Source organism: Arvicanthis niloticus, chromosome 6 (assembly GCF_011762505.2).
Source record: "Arvicanthis niloticus isolate mArvNil1 chromosome 6, mArvNil1.pat.X, whole genome shotgun sequence".
NCBI classification, from domain to species: Eukaryota; Metazoa; Chordata; class Mammalia; order Rodentia; family Muridae; genus Arvicanthis; species Arvicanthis niloticus.
The window spans coordinates 18,161,177-18,177,856 of NC_047663.1; the positions used below are offsets into that span (position 1 = coordinate 18,161,177).

Here is a 16,680-nt window from a genome sequence, read left to right on the forward strand (position 1 = left end):
CAAACCTAGGACTCCTTGTATGATAGGCAAACACTCTGCAAAATGAACTACATCCTCATCCCCTCCCCCACCTCTGACAGCCTTTCTCAGACTGGGGATATTGGTAGGATATCTTATAGACCATTCTAGTTCATACTTATGAAGAGCAGACCATATGCCAGACCCTTTAGGATTGTTTCATGCCACACTCAATAATGCAGGAAACCATGGTTACCCCACTTTCCCAGTTTTGGGGAGAGTGTGTATATGTGTTGTGCCGTGTGTGTGATACATGTGCTTGCTAGTGTGGATAAAGCAGGCTCATGTATGCATGTGTGTGGTTAGGACAGCGACAGATATCAGGTATCTTTCCTCTATGACTCTTTGTCCTTATTTTATCTTTCACTGAAACTGCAAGCTCATTGATTAGGCTGGGCTGGCTAAGGGGCTTCAAGGATCCACGTGTCTTAGAATGCACATCACCTCTCCAGTGCTGAAATTACATAGGCCGCCATGCCCAAGTTTCCCTTCTCCTATCCCTTACTTCCCTGTCCTCCCAGGTCTGTCTCCTACCTTTAAGGCCTTCTCTTGAAAAAAAAAAAAAAGAAAGAAAAAAGAAGAAGAAAAAAATGTAAAGAATGAAAGAGGAAAAGAAAGAAAGAAAAAAAAAGAAAATACAAATTGTGTTGCATATATAGTTACTGGAGCATGGTCACACTCCCCATGGCTAACCCCTTAAAGAAAAGTGAGTCCTTCCTCGCCAGCATCCCCAACAGAAGCCATCAGTTACAGAGAACTAATCAGCGTCCTTATCACAAATTTTAAGAGTCCTCTTTGATGGCTTCTGGTCTAGGTTGTTACTTTTGGAGGATGGGGGTTGTCACATAAGCCCTCTCTCTCTCTCTCTCTCTCTCTCTCTCTCTCTCTCTCTCTCTCTCTCTGTTGTGAGTCTGATGTCACTGTCACTGATACCACTGCAGAAGAAGCTTCCTCGTCCTTTATAGCCAGCAGGAGCATGGAGTCATAGGCTTCCACATGGCATCTGGTGACAGCAGGGACCTCAGGCACCCACCTGACCTCTGTATGCCTAAGTTTTTATATGTGGATTCTGGGGACTCAAACCCGGTCTTCCTACTTTCACGGCAGGTACTGTACTGACTGAGCTTCGTCTTTTTTAAACCGAGGATATCACTCAGAGTGACAACACTACTTGCTCAGAGCCTCATAGCAGAGTTGGGGGGGGGGAGGGTCCACCCACATCTACTTCCCTGATGTTCCCATCTTCCAGAAGAAAATGCCTGGTCTAGAGCAAGATGTCTTGTGATGAGCACTTTAAAAGGAGTTGGTGTACAGCTTGCAAGTGTCTCCAATGACTGTGGCCTCTAACACAATGGGGTTATAATTAACAATTCATTATTTGACCAGAAAACTGCAGTCAATATCTTCACCTGACCTGTCCCCGATGGGTTCTCATTTTCAGACAGTCCAGAAGTGGCAGGATGGAATCTGAGATGGACAGTATCCTCTGCTCTCCTGCCTCCTCCTGGGTGGAAGGGTAGAACCTCGAAGGGCTCACTCAGTTCTTCCAGACTCTCTACTGGGCTGCTTCACACCCCCACGTAGGCTCCAGGTCACCGGGGTGAACTGTACTGTGTCTGTGGCTTTCTTTTCTCTTTTAACCACTGGGCCAAAAGTAGGATTCTGGGTTTTTCTGTATCTAATGTGGCTTTGCTTTTTCTTTTCCTCACTTTTCTGTTGTTTTATGCAAACAACATATCTGGTGTTTGCTTTGCTGTTTCATCTTGGGCTCCTCTGTTTTTAGGTGACACCCAAGTCCCACGGGGTAACAAGGATTTCTTTATCCCAACTGCATAAGCTAAAAGGAGGGGTGACGACACCACCCTTATCTTAGTCCCCAGGTATCTGGTAAACACCTACTGTATTTACTGAGCTTCAGGTTCAGCGGTGAAGGTGAAATACCGGCTGGGGCTACTAAGGCCCAGAAAAGAGCCCTTGGCTCTCACACACTGAGGTCCCTAGAAGAAGAGGAGCAGAGCTGGGGGGGGGGTTCAGTGTCCTGTACCTGTTCTTCCCACATTAGGCTGCGTCCCTAAGGAGCTCTTGGGAACCTCTGGGAGAGTCCAATGAATCAGGGAAGTCAGCTCCACACTCAGGCACAAAGAAACTACAGCTCAGAGAGGGAAAGTGACCTACTGGAAATCACACAGCCTGTTGGTAGCAGAGTTAGGGCAAAGTCAGGCTCGCTGACTGCCAAGCGGATGACTTACCAATTTCTCTACGGAAACTCTCGGCCTTGCACCTTGCTCCTCTCGGGAGGCCTTATGTCCCCACCTTTCCCATTCTCTCGGACCAAAGCTCAGGCTCTTGCTAAGAATTTGGACATTAACCATGGCTCCAAAGGGCACATTTGACCCCTAAACTATTTCTGTGAGGCCGATCTTTGCTGGCTGCTGCTGGTCCCCAAGGAGTCAAATGTCAGCAAGGGTAAGAAATGGATTTTTCACTTGAGCTCCAGGCCTGTGGCTTGCTTTTCATGCCTGCGCACATTGAGAAGAGGCTTCCATGCCAGGTTTCTCCCCAGGCTGGATATCAAATCCCATGGTTTGCCCTCGTTTTGGGCCTCCCTTCCTTAATCTACTTCAGGTCCATGGTCAGACCACTTCCTACCCACAGCTCACAGCCCACAGCCCACAGCCCACAGCCCACAGCCCACAGCCCACAGCCCACAGCCCACAGCCCACAGCCCACAGCCTATAGTTCCAACCTGGTTCATTTTTTTTGCCTTCTATTCTTCCCAGCGCCTCTAGAAAACAGGACTCCATTATGACTCAAGCAGAGACGATGAAAAAGAGAACCACACAGAGCCACTTATGGGCATTCCACAGCAATGGGCAATCTCCCTTTGAAGGCTCAGAAATGGCACGGGACAAGACTGGGGCTCTGACATAGCAAGGAGGAGTGCTGTCCGACGGTCACAGCAATGGCCAGGCCTGTTCTTAAAAACAGGACCTGCAGAGACCGTTGTTCAACTTGTCACGGCACCGTGTAAGGAGTGATGGTACAGCCATTTCCTCCACTGCGCTAGACTTTGCCTAATGCTTCTAAATCGCTATCAACAATAGCAACAGCAATAAAACTGGCCTCCCTGGAAGTCACTGGACACTCATTGTCCTTTAAGAGCACATGGGGGCCTCATTCACCCCACACAACCACAATCCGGAATTACTTGTCACCAGAACATAGATCTGTCTCAAGAGAGAGCAGCTAGTGGGTGGGTCACAGGAAGAGGGACCATTTCTCTGTATACTTATCCACAAGCACTACAGACACACAGACACAATGCACACACGTGCATACACACTCCCCATCTTTCTTGCACTCTCCCACAATGCTCTTTACCAAGGTCAATGAGAAACCCACACTATAGCCCCTGAGTAATCCTTTTCCCAGCATGGCTTGCCTGTCAATCATCAGTGAGAGAGCCGATTTTTGCATGATCTCCAAGTTCCCTAGATTCATATGTTCAAACTGATGAAACTCTCAGGCTCTCAGCTGGTAGGGACTGAGAGTGAGATTTAAGTTTGAATTTAACAAAACAAAGTCTTAGGCGAGAGTACCTGGGTTTGAAATCTGTGTGCAGACACTAAGGGTAGGGTCAGGTTTGCTGACTGCCAAGCTCATGGTGCCCCTTTCTGAACGAGTAGCTTAGATTCTCTATGCCTGGGATATACTTCTTGCTTCTTGGACTGTTATGACAACTACATGACTTAATATTTATAAAATAACTAGACCATCCCTGGGAAACGTGTGCGTGTCATACAAACACCACATTCACTGGCTTTCATTTGGCATTTCCTGAGAACACACTGAATATATCAGATTCATATGTTCAAACTGATGAAACTTCTCTCACAGGAGTCCCCCCACTCCCACTAGCCAGTAGGAACAAGAGAAAAAAAAAAAGGACCTTTTATCTTAAGAAAATGTGGACATGTTAAACAGGTCATAACACACAGTTCTAAGAGTGGCCTCAGAAAGAACATGTATCGCTTTCCATATATACTTGAAAAAAAATAGCCACAGCCCAATCTTTTGAATTTGCTTAAGAGACTGCATTTTAACCCCTCTGTGGTTTTAGATCAAGGCTCAGTACTCAGGAAGCTTTGAGGAAACCGCTTGTGTTGATGTTCATCTCCACCACCTCCGAGAGCCTCCCTACCTTCTTTGCGGAAGACTTTGGTCACCCAAAAAAATAACCTCGGGCTCCAGCCCTTAGGTTCACTGAGACTCCCTCAGATTTGAAGATAACCTTTGAGTATTTGGAGAAAGGGGACATGGGGACCTGAGTCACTGGTGAGCAGAGCAGCCAGTCACATTTTAAAAGCGTGGTGGTTTAACTCAAATGCTTTTCGGACAAGTAAAAGCAGTCGGTTAAATCAAAGTCAGTCAATTCGCACTGCTACCAAATCCACTTACGTTTTTAAAAATGCAATCGCTTTTGAATGTCCCTGGTCACAGTTAATGCGGTGTCTCGGCTTATGGCTCAGGAGGTCCATGTCAGCCCTGAGCGGTCCGGAGACCCAAGCATGGCAATTGGGGCGGCGCCCAGGCCCACTCACCTTCTCCAGCACAGGCGATGAGGTGCTGGTACCCAGTGAGAGCGCGCTCTCTGGGACACGCCGGCAAAGTGGCGCCTGTCCTTAGGCTGCGGGCCTGGTTGAGAAGCACCTAGCTCTTCCCGGGCTCTGTCCACCCCCGCGCAGCCCCAGATCGCCCCCGAACTTTATCCAGCAGGCGCTGTAAACGCCTTCTGGAGACTTTCCGAAACTCGAAACTCCGGGCTTCCGAATCGCTTCTCCAGCCCGGTGGCAGGAGCGAGCGAGGCGAGAGAATGCATTGCGCTCCGGGGCTGTGGCTCCCCGGAGGATCGGCTGGACATTGGGGCGCGCGCACCATCGTCTTTTGGAGATGCTAAGTAGATGAAGGGCCGCGATGCGCGGGCCGCATCTACCTCCAGAACCTGAAGCTTTCTACGGAGGGAAACCGGCAGAAAAGAGCGCCTGGGACCGGGACAGGGCCTGCTCCGAGGGTGTCCAGCAGGGACGGGACCCCATCCAGAACCTGAAGGAGATTGCGCTTCGGCCCCAAAGATTGTAGCGATTCTTCGCGCAAAGCCGGTTCTTCGAGTGGGCGGACCCCCTCCTCCTCTGGCACGCAGCGGCTTCACCACCACCCTTTCTTTTTCCAGCAGAGTTGTCCCTCTGTCTCCGAAGCCCGGCTTCAGAGGTCCAGGTAGAGGACATCAGGCTGAGTTCCAACCTCCCTGGTGGCTCCGGGTTCCCCGATCTCCCCCACCCCCGACACCCCTGCCCACGCCTGTCCTGCGCTCGCTCGGCCCAGAGCACCTCTGATCACCGGCGGGTCGGTTCCCTCTTACCTTCACAAGCCGGAGCTGCGGGCTCCGTCCCATCCTCGGGCTCGCTCTGTCAGCGTCCTGGATGCCTGGATCGCTCCGACATCCCAGAGCGGAGGGCGGGAGGCTGCGGTCTCCGGTGGGCGGCCGCTCTCCCGGGCCTCTGAGCTGCTCCCAGGCTCCCGCCCCGCCCCACGGCAGGCACTGGCTCGCCCTCCGCGGGCAAGTCTGGTAGCCTTGTCCCTACTCAGCTCGGCCCACGGCCACCTCTCTCCTGCCTGGAGCCCGCCTAGCCCGGTCGCCTCCCCCACGGTCCGCCTGCCTCTCGCCTCGGCTCCCCGCCCCCTCGCCTCGCGTCCCCTCCTCTTTCTCCCTCCTCTCCCCTCAGGTCCCTCCTCCGCTCCTCGCCCCTTTGCTGGCTGCCGGCTCCCGCCTCCTCGGTCCACTGTCCAACCCCAGGCGGGATCCCCGCACCCTGGCCGTGCTGAACCCCCTCTTCCCGCACCCCGGCTTGCGGCAGTGCGCGGGGCGCACAGGCAGCGGTGGCGGCCGCTGCAGCTAGTAGAGAACCGGGGATCGGGAGGCGGCGGCTGGAGAGCAGGCAGCCTTTCTTCTGTAGCCTCCTGTGAGGCTGGATGTCCGGACCAAGGGAGTCCAGGGGATCTCGGGCTACTTGCGGGGCTCGGGGGAATTTAGGAGGCTAGTAGAAGCTGGGGAATAGGGCGATCTCCACAAAACTCTGCCTGCGTGGGAAAAGGACCCGAGAACTACATTTGGGTGGTTCCCGCCCTGCAGCCATCCAGGAGGTTCACCTCCGCCCCCACTTTGGTGGGGAGGGGGTGGCCGGGCCCGAACCCCCTCCCGCTCCGCGCGCCTTTGGCCTAGACACACCTAGGATGTACTGAGACACTGAAGCTCTGCGACGGGAACCCTTCCTTTTTCAATCCTTCGTTCACTCACTCACTCACTCATTCATTCATTCATTCATTCATTCATTCATTCATTCGTTTTTGGCATTAAGCGTCTGTTTGGTCCAGGCCCTACTTAGGATCCCCAAGATAAGTGGAGACAGAGGGCTGGGCACCTAGACTGTAAGGAGGGCAAAGTGGGGCGCGCATTGCGCCGCAACGCTGTGGACGCAGCTGGGAATCCAGCCCGCAGGGTGTGCAGGGGGCCACAGCGCCCCCTCTTGGCCAAGCTCTCGGGGCTGGAGCGGGCTGTCCCGCCAGACCTCCAGGTCTTCATCTTGGTTGGCTTTCTAATTCCACTTCCAGCCTGAAAAACAGCTCTCGCCACCTTCAGGCCAGTTAGGTGGATTGTTCTTTTGATTTCCTCCCCTCACCCCGCCTTTCCTTCCCCAACGAGAGCTAGAGAAGGAGAAAAGGAGTCTGGGGGTAGAAACATCTTCACCTCTCAGATCCGGGTCTCCAGAGCCGGTGGTGGCTGCTCTTGAGTACACAGACGCACAGAGAGTCAAGATCCGGGGGGGAAGGGGTGGAGAACCAGCTTACTTTAAAATGCAGCGGAGCTTGACTGCTCTGGACTCCACTTTGTGCAACCCCTCTCCCTTATACTCCGTTCTCAGCACACTGGACAAGAGCCACAGCTTAGGGGCCCAAGCACTAGTCATTTTGGAGCTGGAGTTGAGGTAGGTCATGTGATGGTTTACTGGTAGGGAAACTGAGGCACAGGGGAGCGTGGCTTGTCCAAATCCCCACAGTTGGCGCCCTCCTTCCTAATTTCCAACTCAATGTCCGTGGAGGTCTTGGCTCGGATGCGGTTGTGGTGCAGAGTCGAGAGGAGCATTGACTAAACCCACGGGTTAGCTTAGCCATCGGGAATGCACACATTCCGGTGAGGCAGAGTCCCAAGTCTTCAGATTCAAAGCAGTGACTCACCCCAGTTAGTCCCAGAGAGATGGACATATGGATATACTAACCAGGCTGCCAACTTACTGTGCCCACTGTTAACAGCAAAAGGGAAATGCAGAGTGACCAGGTAGCCTACTGGTCCTGGAGTCTGGCAGACTGGGCTGGAGTCTAGGCTCTTCCAGGTTCAAACTGAACAGCTCTAGAAAATAATCTAATGGGGGCCTCAGTAGTCTTACCTATTAAATGGGCACAGGAATGCATGCCCTCCTAGGGTTGTTGGAGGGGAAGTGCTTGGCACAGTGTCTGGTTTATAGCCCCTCTCATGGTCATCATCAAGATAGAGTGGGTCTAGTGCTCTTCCAGGAAATTCTTGGCAGGAAATAGATTCTGGAGAAGGGACATGGAACCCTTCACTGAGGGAAGGGAGGAGGGAGGGGAGAGGAGGGTAGCTGGTCCCCAGGGCCACATCTCAGTCCTGGCCTTGGAGCACAGTTCGGGGGGGGGGGGGGGAGAAAAGCCTCAGGGCTGCCCTTCCCTGGATTCTGATTCTTGGGGCTCAGGAAGCAGCAGATTTTGGCTCTGAGCTCAGCCTCCTCCCCTTGACATGATCTTTAAATATGCTAATGCCATCAGTTCACAGAAATCGGCTCTGGTTCTGCTGGCTCTGAGCCTCCTCCCTGAAGTGTCTCCAGCCAGTCCAGCTGTGTCCAACACAGTCACCCTGGTTGTGTTAATTCCGTGACCTAACCTCCATCAGGACCCCAGGCTGAAGCCGGGGCTTAAGTTTCATGCCAGGACCCAACTTGTTCTGAGAGCCACAGTTCAATAGTTCACAGTATCTCCTTGTATTTGTCTGGAAACTGCAAACCTTTTATTTTCAAAGGCCTGGCTCTCTGCTCGGCTCTGTGGCAGCTCTACCTCTGCCATTCCCCATTCCCACAGCCTGATGTCCAGGGCATTCTCCTACAGCCTCAGCACACCCTGCTCTGGGCCTGTTTGACCCATCTGAGCCTTCTTTCCCCAGCTGGAGCCTTCCCTCACTCTCTTCCCATTCTCTCCCTTGTCCTGTATTTAGTTAGTCTAGTCTAAGCAGAAGTCAGCGTTCTCTCCGGTAACACTTCCACAGAAAGGAGTGACCTAAGTAACCCAAACAGCTTTCCAGGTATCAGAGGACAGTGGCGGTGTGTGTGTGTGTACATTGGAGGGCACTCTGGTCAGGCAGAAGGTCTCCAACCTCTCAGATCAGCTGTGACTAAGAATCAGGTCTATTTATTTATCACAGCAGGGTCGCAGTAGCCCAGGCTGTCCTGGAATTCACTCTCTAGCCCAGACTGGCCTCTAACTCATGGCAATGTCCCTTCCTCAACCTCCCAAGCCCTGGAATTACAGGCATGAGCCATCAAACCTAGCTATTTTTAATGTTCTAATTGGTCACAGCTGACACTATTGCAAATACAATGGGAATAAGTGACTAGGAAGTGAAATTTAAAAAAATAAAAAATAAAGGCACATTTAAGACCCGAGAGGATCCAGTAGACCCATGCAACTCTACCAGATTGCTTAGACATGCCTGGATGCTCATTCTCTGTTTTCTACTAACCTTGTCACACCTTGGCAACACAGTTGGCAGACCCACATCAGTTTATAGATCATACTTGCCGCAGCCCCAGTCCCAAGGATGGAGCCAGGAAAGTGGCCTTGCAGAGAGAGCTGTCTTTAAAATCCCAGGGTCGCTGGGAGACAGTGTTAGTTACTCCACTCAATCAACAAACATTTAATGAGCAGCAACTATATGCCAGTCACTGTGGGATGCCAACGCTAACAATGACAAATGTGTCAGGGTCCTAGTCCTCAAGGTGTTCACAGCTTGGAGTGGGATACAGACACTTGGATAAATAATTAAAAGCTAGCAAAATTGGGTCAACAATAGGCTGGGCACACTATGGCCACAGAGGCAGGAATATTAATCCTGCCTGGGCCAATAGGGAGTGAGTCTATAGAAGAGGCAGGGCTTTTGAAGGACCCGGAGGGAGGGAGGTAGATGTTCAGTGCCATATGCCTCCTGCTCTCAGTAAATAAAGTGTGTAAAGTACTTTATGTGCAGTGTCTTGTACCATTTACATTCTCTCTCTCTCTCTCTCTCTCTCTCTCTCTCTCTCTCTCTCTCTCTCATCACTTTTTTTTGGTGACAGGATCTCTCTGTGTAGCCCTGGCTATACTGAAACTTGCTCCATAGAACAGACTGGACTTGAACTTAGAGATCCACTGGCCTCTGCCTCCCAGGTACTGAGATTAAAGGTGTGCATCACAGCCATTTAAATTCTTTTTAAAATTTTATTATTACTCTGTGTGTGTGTGTGTGTGGGGGGTGTGAATGGAGGCACATACTCATTCCCCAGCCTCTGTGTGGAAGTCAGAGGATGACTTTCAGAAGTCAGTTTTCAATTTCCACACTTAAAAATTAAGATGATTATTAAAAAGTATCAGCCAGGTAGCGGTGGTGCACACCTTTAACACCAGCACTCGGGAGGCAGAGGCAGCTGAATCTCTGTAAATTTTAGGCCAGCCTGGACTACAAAGTGAGTTCCAGGTCACCCAGGGCTACACAGAGAAAACCCTATCTCAAAAAACAAACAACAAACAAATTATTATTATTTATTGTGTGTGTGAGACGGTTGTGCAAGCATACATGCTATGTCATACATGTGGAACTCAGAGGACAACTTTGTGATGCTGTTTCTCTCTTTCCACCTTTACGTGGGTTTCCAGGGATTTAAATCAGGTCACGGGTCTCAGACTTGAATAGCACGTGTCTTCACTTACTGATCAAGCCACAATCCTTTGTCCCGTTTTTGAAGCAGGGTCTCTTGAAGTTCTGCTTCTGCTGCTTCCATTCCAGGCTAGCTGACCCTTGAACTTCTGGGGATCTCTTCTCTCTCTCTCTCTCTCTCTCTCTCTCTCTCTCTCTCTCTCTCTCCCCTCCCCCCCATCTTGCTATAGGATCCTGTACCACTGCATCTGGCTTTTATGTGGGTTCCAGGGATGGAACTCAGGTCATCAGACTGCGTGCAAAGTGCACTTTTACCTGCTGAGCCATTTCCTTCGCTTTTCTCCTTTTCTTTAGAGAGAGATAATTTATAGCCCAGATTGGCCTTCAACTCACCAAATAGCCAAGGACGACTTGACCTTCTAATTTTCCTGCCTCCTCTCCACAAGGTCTGGGACTACAGGAATGTGTCACCTTGCCTGGTTTATGCAGTGCTTCGGACAAACCCCAGGGCTTCCGGCAACTGTTTTACCAACTAAGCCATGCCCCTGAGCATGGCTAAGCTGCCATTTTTTATTATTAGATATTATAAATGACCATCACTAACATTATCCTTCTAGAGATGTAACCAACACTGTCCTTAATTTGGGGGCAAGGTTCTGGTGTCACACTAAATGGAGGAAGATAACCCGGATTTAGTCTCATTGTCTTTGTCAGAGGATAGAGTTTTCTAAAAGAGATGGACTCAGAGGAGAGAATGTGAACAGGCAATGGTGGCAAGAGAGAAAGACGATTCTCTTAGAGACTAATCCTGGGCATAGGAGGCTGGAGGGAGCAGGGGCAGCCTGGACATAGGAGGCTGGCGGGAGCAGGGCACCCTGGGCATAGGAGGCTGGCGGGAGCATGGGCAGCCTGGGCATAGGAGGCTGGCGGGAGCATGGGCAGCCTGGGCATAGGAGGCTGGCGGGAGCACAGGCAGCCTGGGCATAGGAGGCTGGCGGGAGCATGGGCAGCCTGGGCATAGGAGGCTGGCGGGAGCAGGGCAGCCTGGGGAAAGGCTCATGTCTCCCATTTGCTCCTTTAGAACTACAGGTGCTGACAATGGGTTTGGGAAGGCTGCTTTCAGGGCTTGGCTTTTCCACAAGCGTTCCTCATTTAATCCTGGCAACAGCTTTGTGATGGGGTCCTGGCAGCCTTTTACAGATGGGAAAGCCTCTCAGAGGCCTGACATCCATGCTCACACAGCTGGCTAGACACAGGCAGCCCCATATCCTTGACTCCCACACTGGATGCTTCCAGTGTACCATGGAAAGATGGCTTGAACTTGGTTCTCTAAGGGAGTTGCATTGTGGTTTAGAGGGGTTTTTGGTTCCAGGAAAGTGATACCTTGGGATGAGACAGACAGTGGATGGGGCTTGGCAGTGTCACAGACAAAGGAGAATTTCTTGTAGATCCTCTTTGCCTTTCTCCAAGTGTGAGCTTGCATCTATCAAGGGCACCATGTACACGTATCTGTGGCACAATTACCATATATTTGCATTTATTAAGCAGGGACAAGAAGGCCTTTGACATTTATGGTTGGTTCTTTTTATTATAATTGTTATAACTTTATTATTTAAAGACATGCAAATAAATTGTATAGAAGTTCATTGAGTTACATAGATTTGAGGTCTGGTTAATTTTGGTGTATAATATTTATTTGGTTATTTTAAAAGAAAACTTTTTTTCCTTTTAAGATAGCATTTCTCTGTGTAACAATCATAGCTGTCCTAGAACCTACTTGTAGATCATTCTGGCCTCAAACTCACAGAGGTACCTACCTGTCTCTGCCTTTCGGGTGCTGGGATTAAAAGCATGAACCACCATGTCTGGTTCTGTAACTAAACTTTTTAAAGGTACATGGAAATAAAAGGTTTGCACAAATGGAAAGGTATCTTTAAAAATCCTAGAAGTAGAGCAAATCTTTTTTTGAAAGCAGGGTACACATCCACTTATCTCTACAGAGAAATTATCTCCCTCCAGAAGCCTAAGCCAGAGCCAATAGACCAGGGGTCCTTTTGTGTCCAGTCCAGAAGAGTCTTTGGCAATCTCTGAAAACAGTTTTGATCGCTATGGTTGGGGGAGTTGTTACAGGTATCCAGGGGTCTAGGGATTCTGTAGGGATATCCTACAAAGTATAAAATGGTGCACCCCAAAATAAAGACCTACCTGGCTCAAAACACCCACAGGACATCTGTGCCAACCAGTGCTGTGGCAAACTTGGCACTCCAGCAAACTAGGATCCAAACCTAGATGTCCCATTTTGCATGAATCACAGAGGGGCTACATTTTCTTCTCTAAACAGTGTCGCCTCTAGCACAGAGTGTCCAGTTCTGTTCTTAGCACCCACATTGGACAGCTCATAGCCACCTGTAATTTCAGTTCCAGAGATTCTAATGCTCTCTTCTGGCCTCTGTGCACATGCGAGAGTGTGTGTGTGTGTGTGTGTGTGTGCGCAAGCGCGTGTGCATGCGTGTGCGTGCGTGCGTGCTTGTGTGTGTGTGTGTGCGTATGCGCACACGCGCGCGCATTTATACTGAGTGATACAAGAAGAAGTGGAGTGGGTCAAGATCCTGATGAAACCAGATTCCATTGTTAATAGTTGAACATTTAGGATCACATTGAGCTTATCTACATATTCATGACCGATTGCATGCAGCTCTGTGGTAGAGCTTGTGCTCAGCAGGCACCAGACTCCAGCTTCAATCCCGACAGCAGAACAAACAGCCAGCCATAAAACTCAGAGCCTGTAGGAGCTTCAGGGACACTAAGGGAACCAATAGACTGCTGTTTCCAGACCATTTCCAGTGAACTCTAAGTTCCCAAAGAGAGGCCTCCAGGAATGATGCTGGGGGAGGGGGGAGGGGGGAGGGGGGGAGGGGGGAGGGGGGAGGGGGGAGGGGAGAAGGGGGAGGGGGAGGGGGAGGGGGAGGGATGAGAAAGTGAAATTCCCTCTTCTTCCTCCTCTTCTTCCTCTGCATCTTCCTCCTCCTCTTCCTCCCCCTCCTTTTTTTCCTATATAGCTCACGAAGACCTCAAATTCACAATCCCCCTGCCTCATCCTCCTAAGTGTTGGGATCAGAGGAGTGAGATAGCACCACGCCAGGGTGCACTTCCCTTTCAACCAATTTAAAATATTATTTTATCTGTTTGCTTCTGAGACAGGGTCTCATGTTACCTGGACTAGCCTTAAAGTTGCAAAGTCACTGAGGCTAGCCTTGAACTTCTGACCCTCCTGCCTTTACCTCCCAAGTGCAGGGGTGACAGGTGTGCACCGCCATGCCCAGTCTATGTGGTGGTAGGGATTGAAGCCAGGACTTCATGCATGGTAGGCAAGTACTCTGCCAACTGAGCTACATGACTGGCTTTTTTGACACAGGGATTCATATTGCCCAGGCTCTGCTGAACGCAATACTGAACTGCTTCTCCTATGTCTCCTTCCAGAGTGTACCACTATACCAGGTGAAACCACTGTTGTTATTATTATTGTTATCATTGTTTTGTTTTGGTTTCAAGACAGTGTTTCTCTGATAGTCTTGGCTGCCCTGGAACTCACTCTGTAGACCAGGCTGGCCTCGAACCTAAAGATATCCACCTGCCTCTGCCTCCTGAGTGCTGGGATTAAAGGTGTATAACACCACCATCTAACTTGAAACCAGGTTTTAGTGGTGTTCTCCAGGAGATCTCATGCTGGCAAAGGGTTCTGCCTAGGGAGTGAAGAGTCTCCCTGGGCCAGCTGTGTTAGAGAACACAGCTGGCTCACTGAGTCTTCAGCTCTTAGCCTCCTCCTGCACACGGTATGATACTGGCTTCTTCCGGCATGGATGCTGCCCATGGTCCTTGTAAGACTAAGGACCTGGGGTCGAAGTCCAGTGGGGGCCTGGATGGACTGTGCCATTTCTGCTCTAAGTTGGCTGAGAACATTCTGCCTCTCCCTCTGACCACCCATCACTTGATTTCTAAAGCTGGGTCTATGGCACTGAGCCAGTCTTGGCTTTGCTGCCTTCCATGTGGCTAGGCCCCAGCAGCTCAGCTGGACAGGGGCCAGTGCCTCCCAGACACACCTGAGCCAGGGAAGCAGTGAGTGAGAAGGGTCCAGGCAAAGGCCACACAGCAAGCAGCAGCACATTCTGGGAGGGAAATCCTGTTTCCCTCTTTTTTTGTCTGAGTCTCTCCAGGAGAGGGGGAATATACCCCTATGTAGTCAGATGGAGGTGGTGAAGACATTGGGTCCCATCTGCAGGCGAAATGCATAGAGAACTGTTGAGTCACACAGTGAAGGAAACTGTCGCATTGTAGTAGAGGTCTATGGCCAGAACTCTAGCTGGGCTAAGAGCACAAAGGAGAACCGGCACCAGTTGATAGTAAAGAGGGGTCGATGGTCATGTATGCAGCGAATCTCCTGTTTGCCCTCTGTAACTTCAACTGTTTCAATCCTTATTTTTAAGGAAGGTCCTTAAATGCTTTAACTTCCCTTGTAGCCCACCACCCACCAAAGGTAGTGGAAAACAAAGGATACAGAGGAAGTGGACTTGTTTAGAAAGGTTCTTCAGAGCAACTTCCATCTGTGTTGTCTGGAAATCGTCAGTTCAGTTCACAGGTCAGCAGCAGCTCGATCCACTTGCTAACACTTCACAGATACACCAGCAGTCCAGTTCGGTAGAGTCAGGTTAACAACAGCGGTGACATGACCAAGCAGAGACAGCCGGGCCCTAGCCTCAGCTAGAGTCAGCAGGAGGGACCAACAGGAACACCAGAAGTTTTTGGCTGTGCCTCTCTCAGGGAAGTGAAGATCAGTGAAGACTCGAGACCCACAAGCGTTGCACAGTTAGCTCTATAAGCAAGCTAAGCTCTGTCTCCATCACTCTGTGGAGTCCTACTTATACCCTCCAAACACCACGTGTCCTCCATATGCCTTGACTCAGCACATGCATCCAATCATCCTAAGTCCAAGGAAGCAGCAAGAAACTGCCACACACCCCCAGAAGTCTTTTGGTGCGTTTCCCTCTATGGTGTCCTGACAAATGCAGCTCAAGTGTGCAATGCAGGACAGACCAACACATGTGTGTTGTTAGCAAAGAACCCTTCATCATGAGTCCTTTCACGTGCTTGCTTTAACAGAACATCCTCTCGCCTGTGTCTGCTTCAGCAAAACATTCCTTCACAAGTCTGTCTTAGCCTTTCACCTGTGTCTACTGTAACAAAACGTTCCTTCACATGTTTGCCCCAGCAAAACACCACCCAACTGGCTTTCCAAAGAACACTCAAGTTTCCACTTCAGCCCTCCACCTCTGCTCTTCCCTGTCTGCTCTGTTCCAGGGCTGGAGGAAGTAACTCATACCCATAGACTTGTTTCTCTTCCCGATTCACAACAGATTTAGCCAACAGGAAGCTCTGGCTGGAGACGGCAGATGGCTGGGGATTTATCCCACCAACTCTCCAGCTGCGAGGTAACCATGGCTAGCTGTGGTTCTTGGCTGAGGGTCCCTCCTGGTAGCTCTGAGTCCTCTAACCTAGACCCTTGAATGCTTCCAAACCGAAGGACTTTTCCTGTAGCCCACCATCTGATGGAAGACTCTCCACTGGCCTGGGACAGCCAGACTGATCTCTTTCAAATTCATGACTTGCCATCCAATCCTTTTGTGTACTGATGCCCACCTTAGGTAGGGGTTGTCTCCCTGAACCTGCCTTTCACCCTGGCCCAGCCATGCTCTTGCTGTGTGACCTTGGGAAAGTCACATTTGTCTCCGGGTCTGTCTGTGACATGGTGATTGGCATGCTCCCCCATCCCCGCTGTAATGCTGTGTGGTGTACCGTGGCCAGCTTCTCTTGTCCCTCTTAGGTTTGCTCTGAGTGAATAAAGTGAGAGTGTGCCTCATTCCTCCGTCTGCATAGCACCTAGTGGAGGCCCCTGCAGTGAGGATGGAGAGATGGAGGGCGGCTGGCTGGGTGGGTGGATGATAAATCTCCCTGCAGGGACAGAGGCAATTCATCCCATGCCTCTGAGATGATCGAAATATCTCCTGGGAATTTGCCACCGCCTCTGCCCACTTCCTGGTTGATCTAGCAGGTTCTCATTTGTAACTTGCTCTCCTAGGCGGACTATTCTCTCTTGAATAAGCCGTGACAGTCACACTTTAAAGGAATAGCACGGATCACTGCCACAGCTGCTCTGGGGTGGGTATCAGCTTTGGGGATTGGGGAAACCAAAGTTTGTATAGGAAAAGAAGTTTGTGCTCTCATATTCTTATTTAAACGGGAAGTTACTTTTATGGTATCTAAGGTCTGGGGCATGGGTCAGTAGTAGCACAGTAGCCTAATATGTGTGAAGACCTGGGCTCAAGGCCCATGATAGAAGGTAAAATGTCTGCTAAGTGTGGCGGTCCATGCTTGTCAGCGTAGCACTTGGAAGGCAGAGGTGGGAGGATCCCTAAGTTTGATGCCAGATTAGGTGACAATAAACCAACACAGAAAAACAAGGGAGCAGAATGAAGGCTGGGGCGGGGGGATGCTGTGAAATACAGTCTTCTGGGCATGGCATGGATGTTTCACTCACCAGCTCACAGCAGCTGTGATCAGCTGACAGTCAG

The 16,680-nt window shown here is 50.5% G+C and overlaps 1 protein-coding gene across 1 annotated transcript in view; it reads right to left on the reverse strand.

Annotated features, from left to right (window-relative positions):
* The window catches only part of Crhr1 (corticotropin releasing hormone receptor 1), a 43,276-nt gene extending 37,543 nt beyond the window's left edge, over window positions 1–5,733 (reverse strand). Inside the window, exon 1 of the mRNA XM_076935657.1 lies at window positions 5,438–5,733. Coding sequence (XP_076791772.1) covers window positions 5,438–5,470 — 33 coding nt within the window. The 5' untranslated portion in view covers window positions 5,471–5,733. The remainder of the gene's footprint in view (window positions 1–5,437) is intronic.
* Between the last annotated feature and the right edge of the window lie 10,947 nt (window positions 5,734–16,680).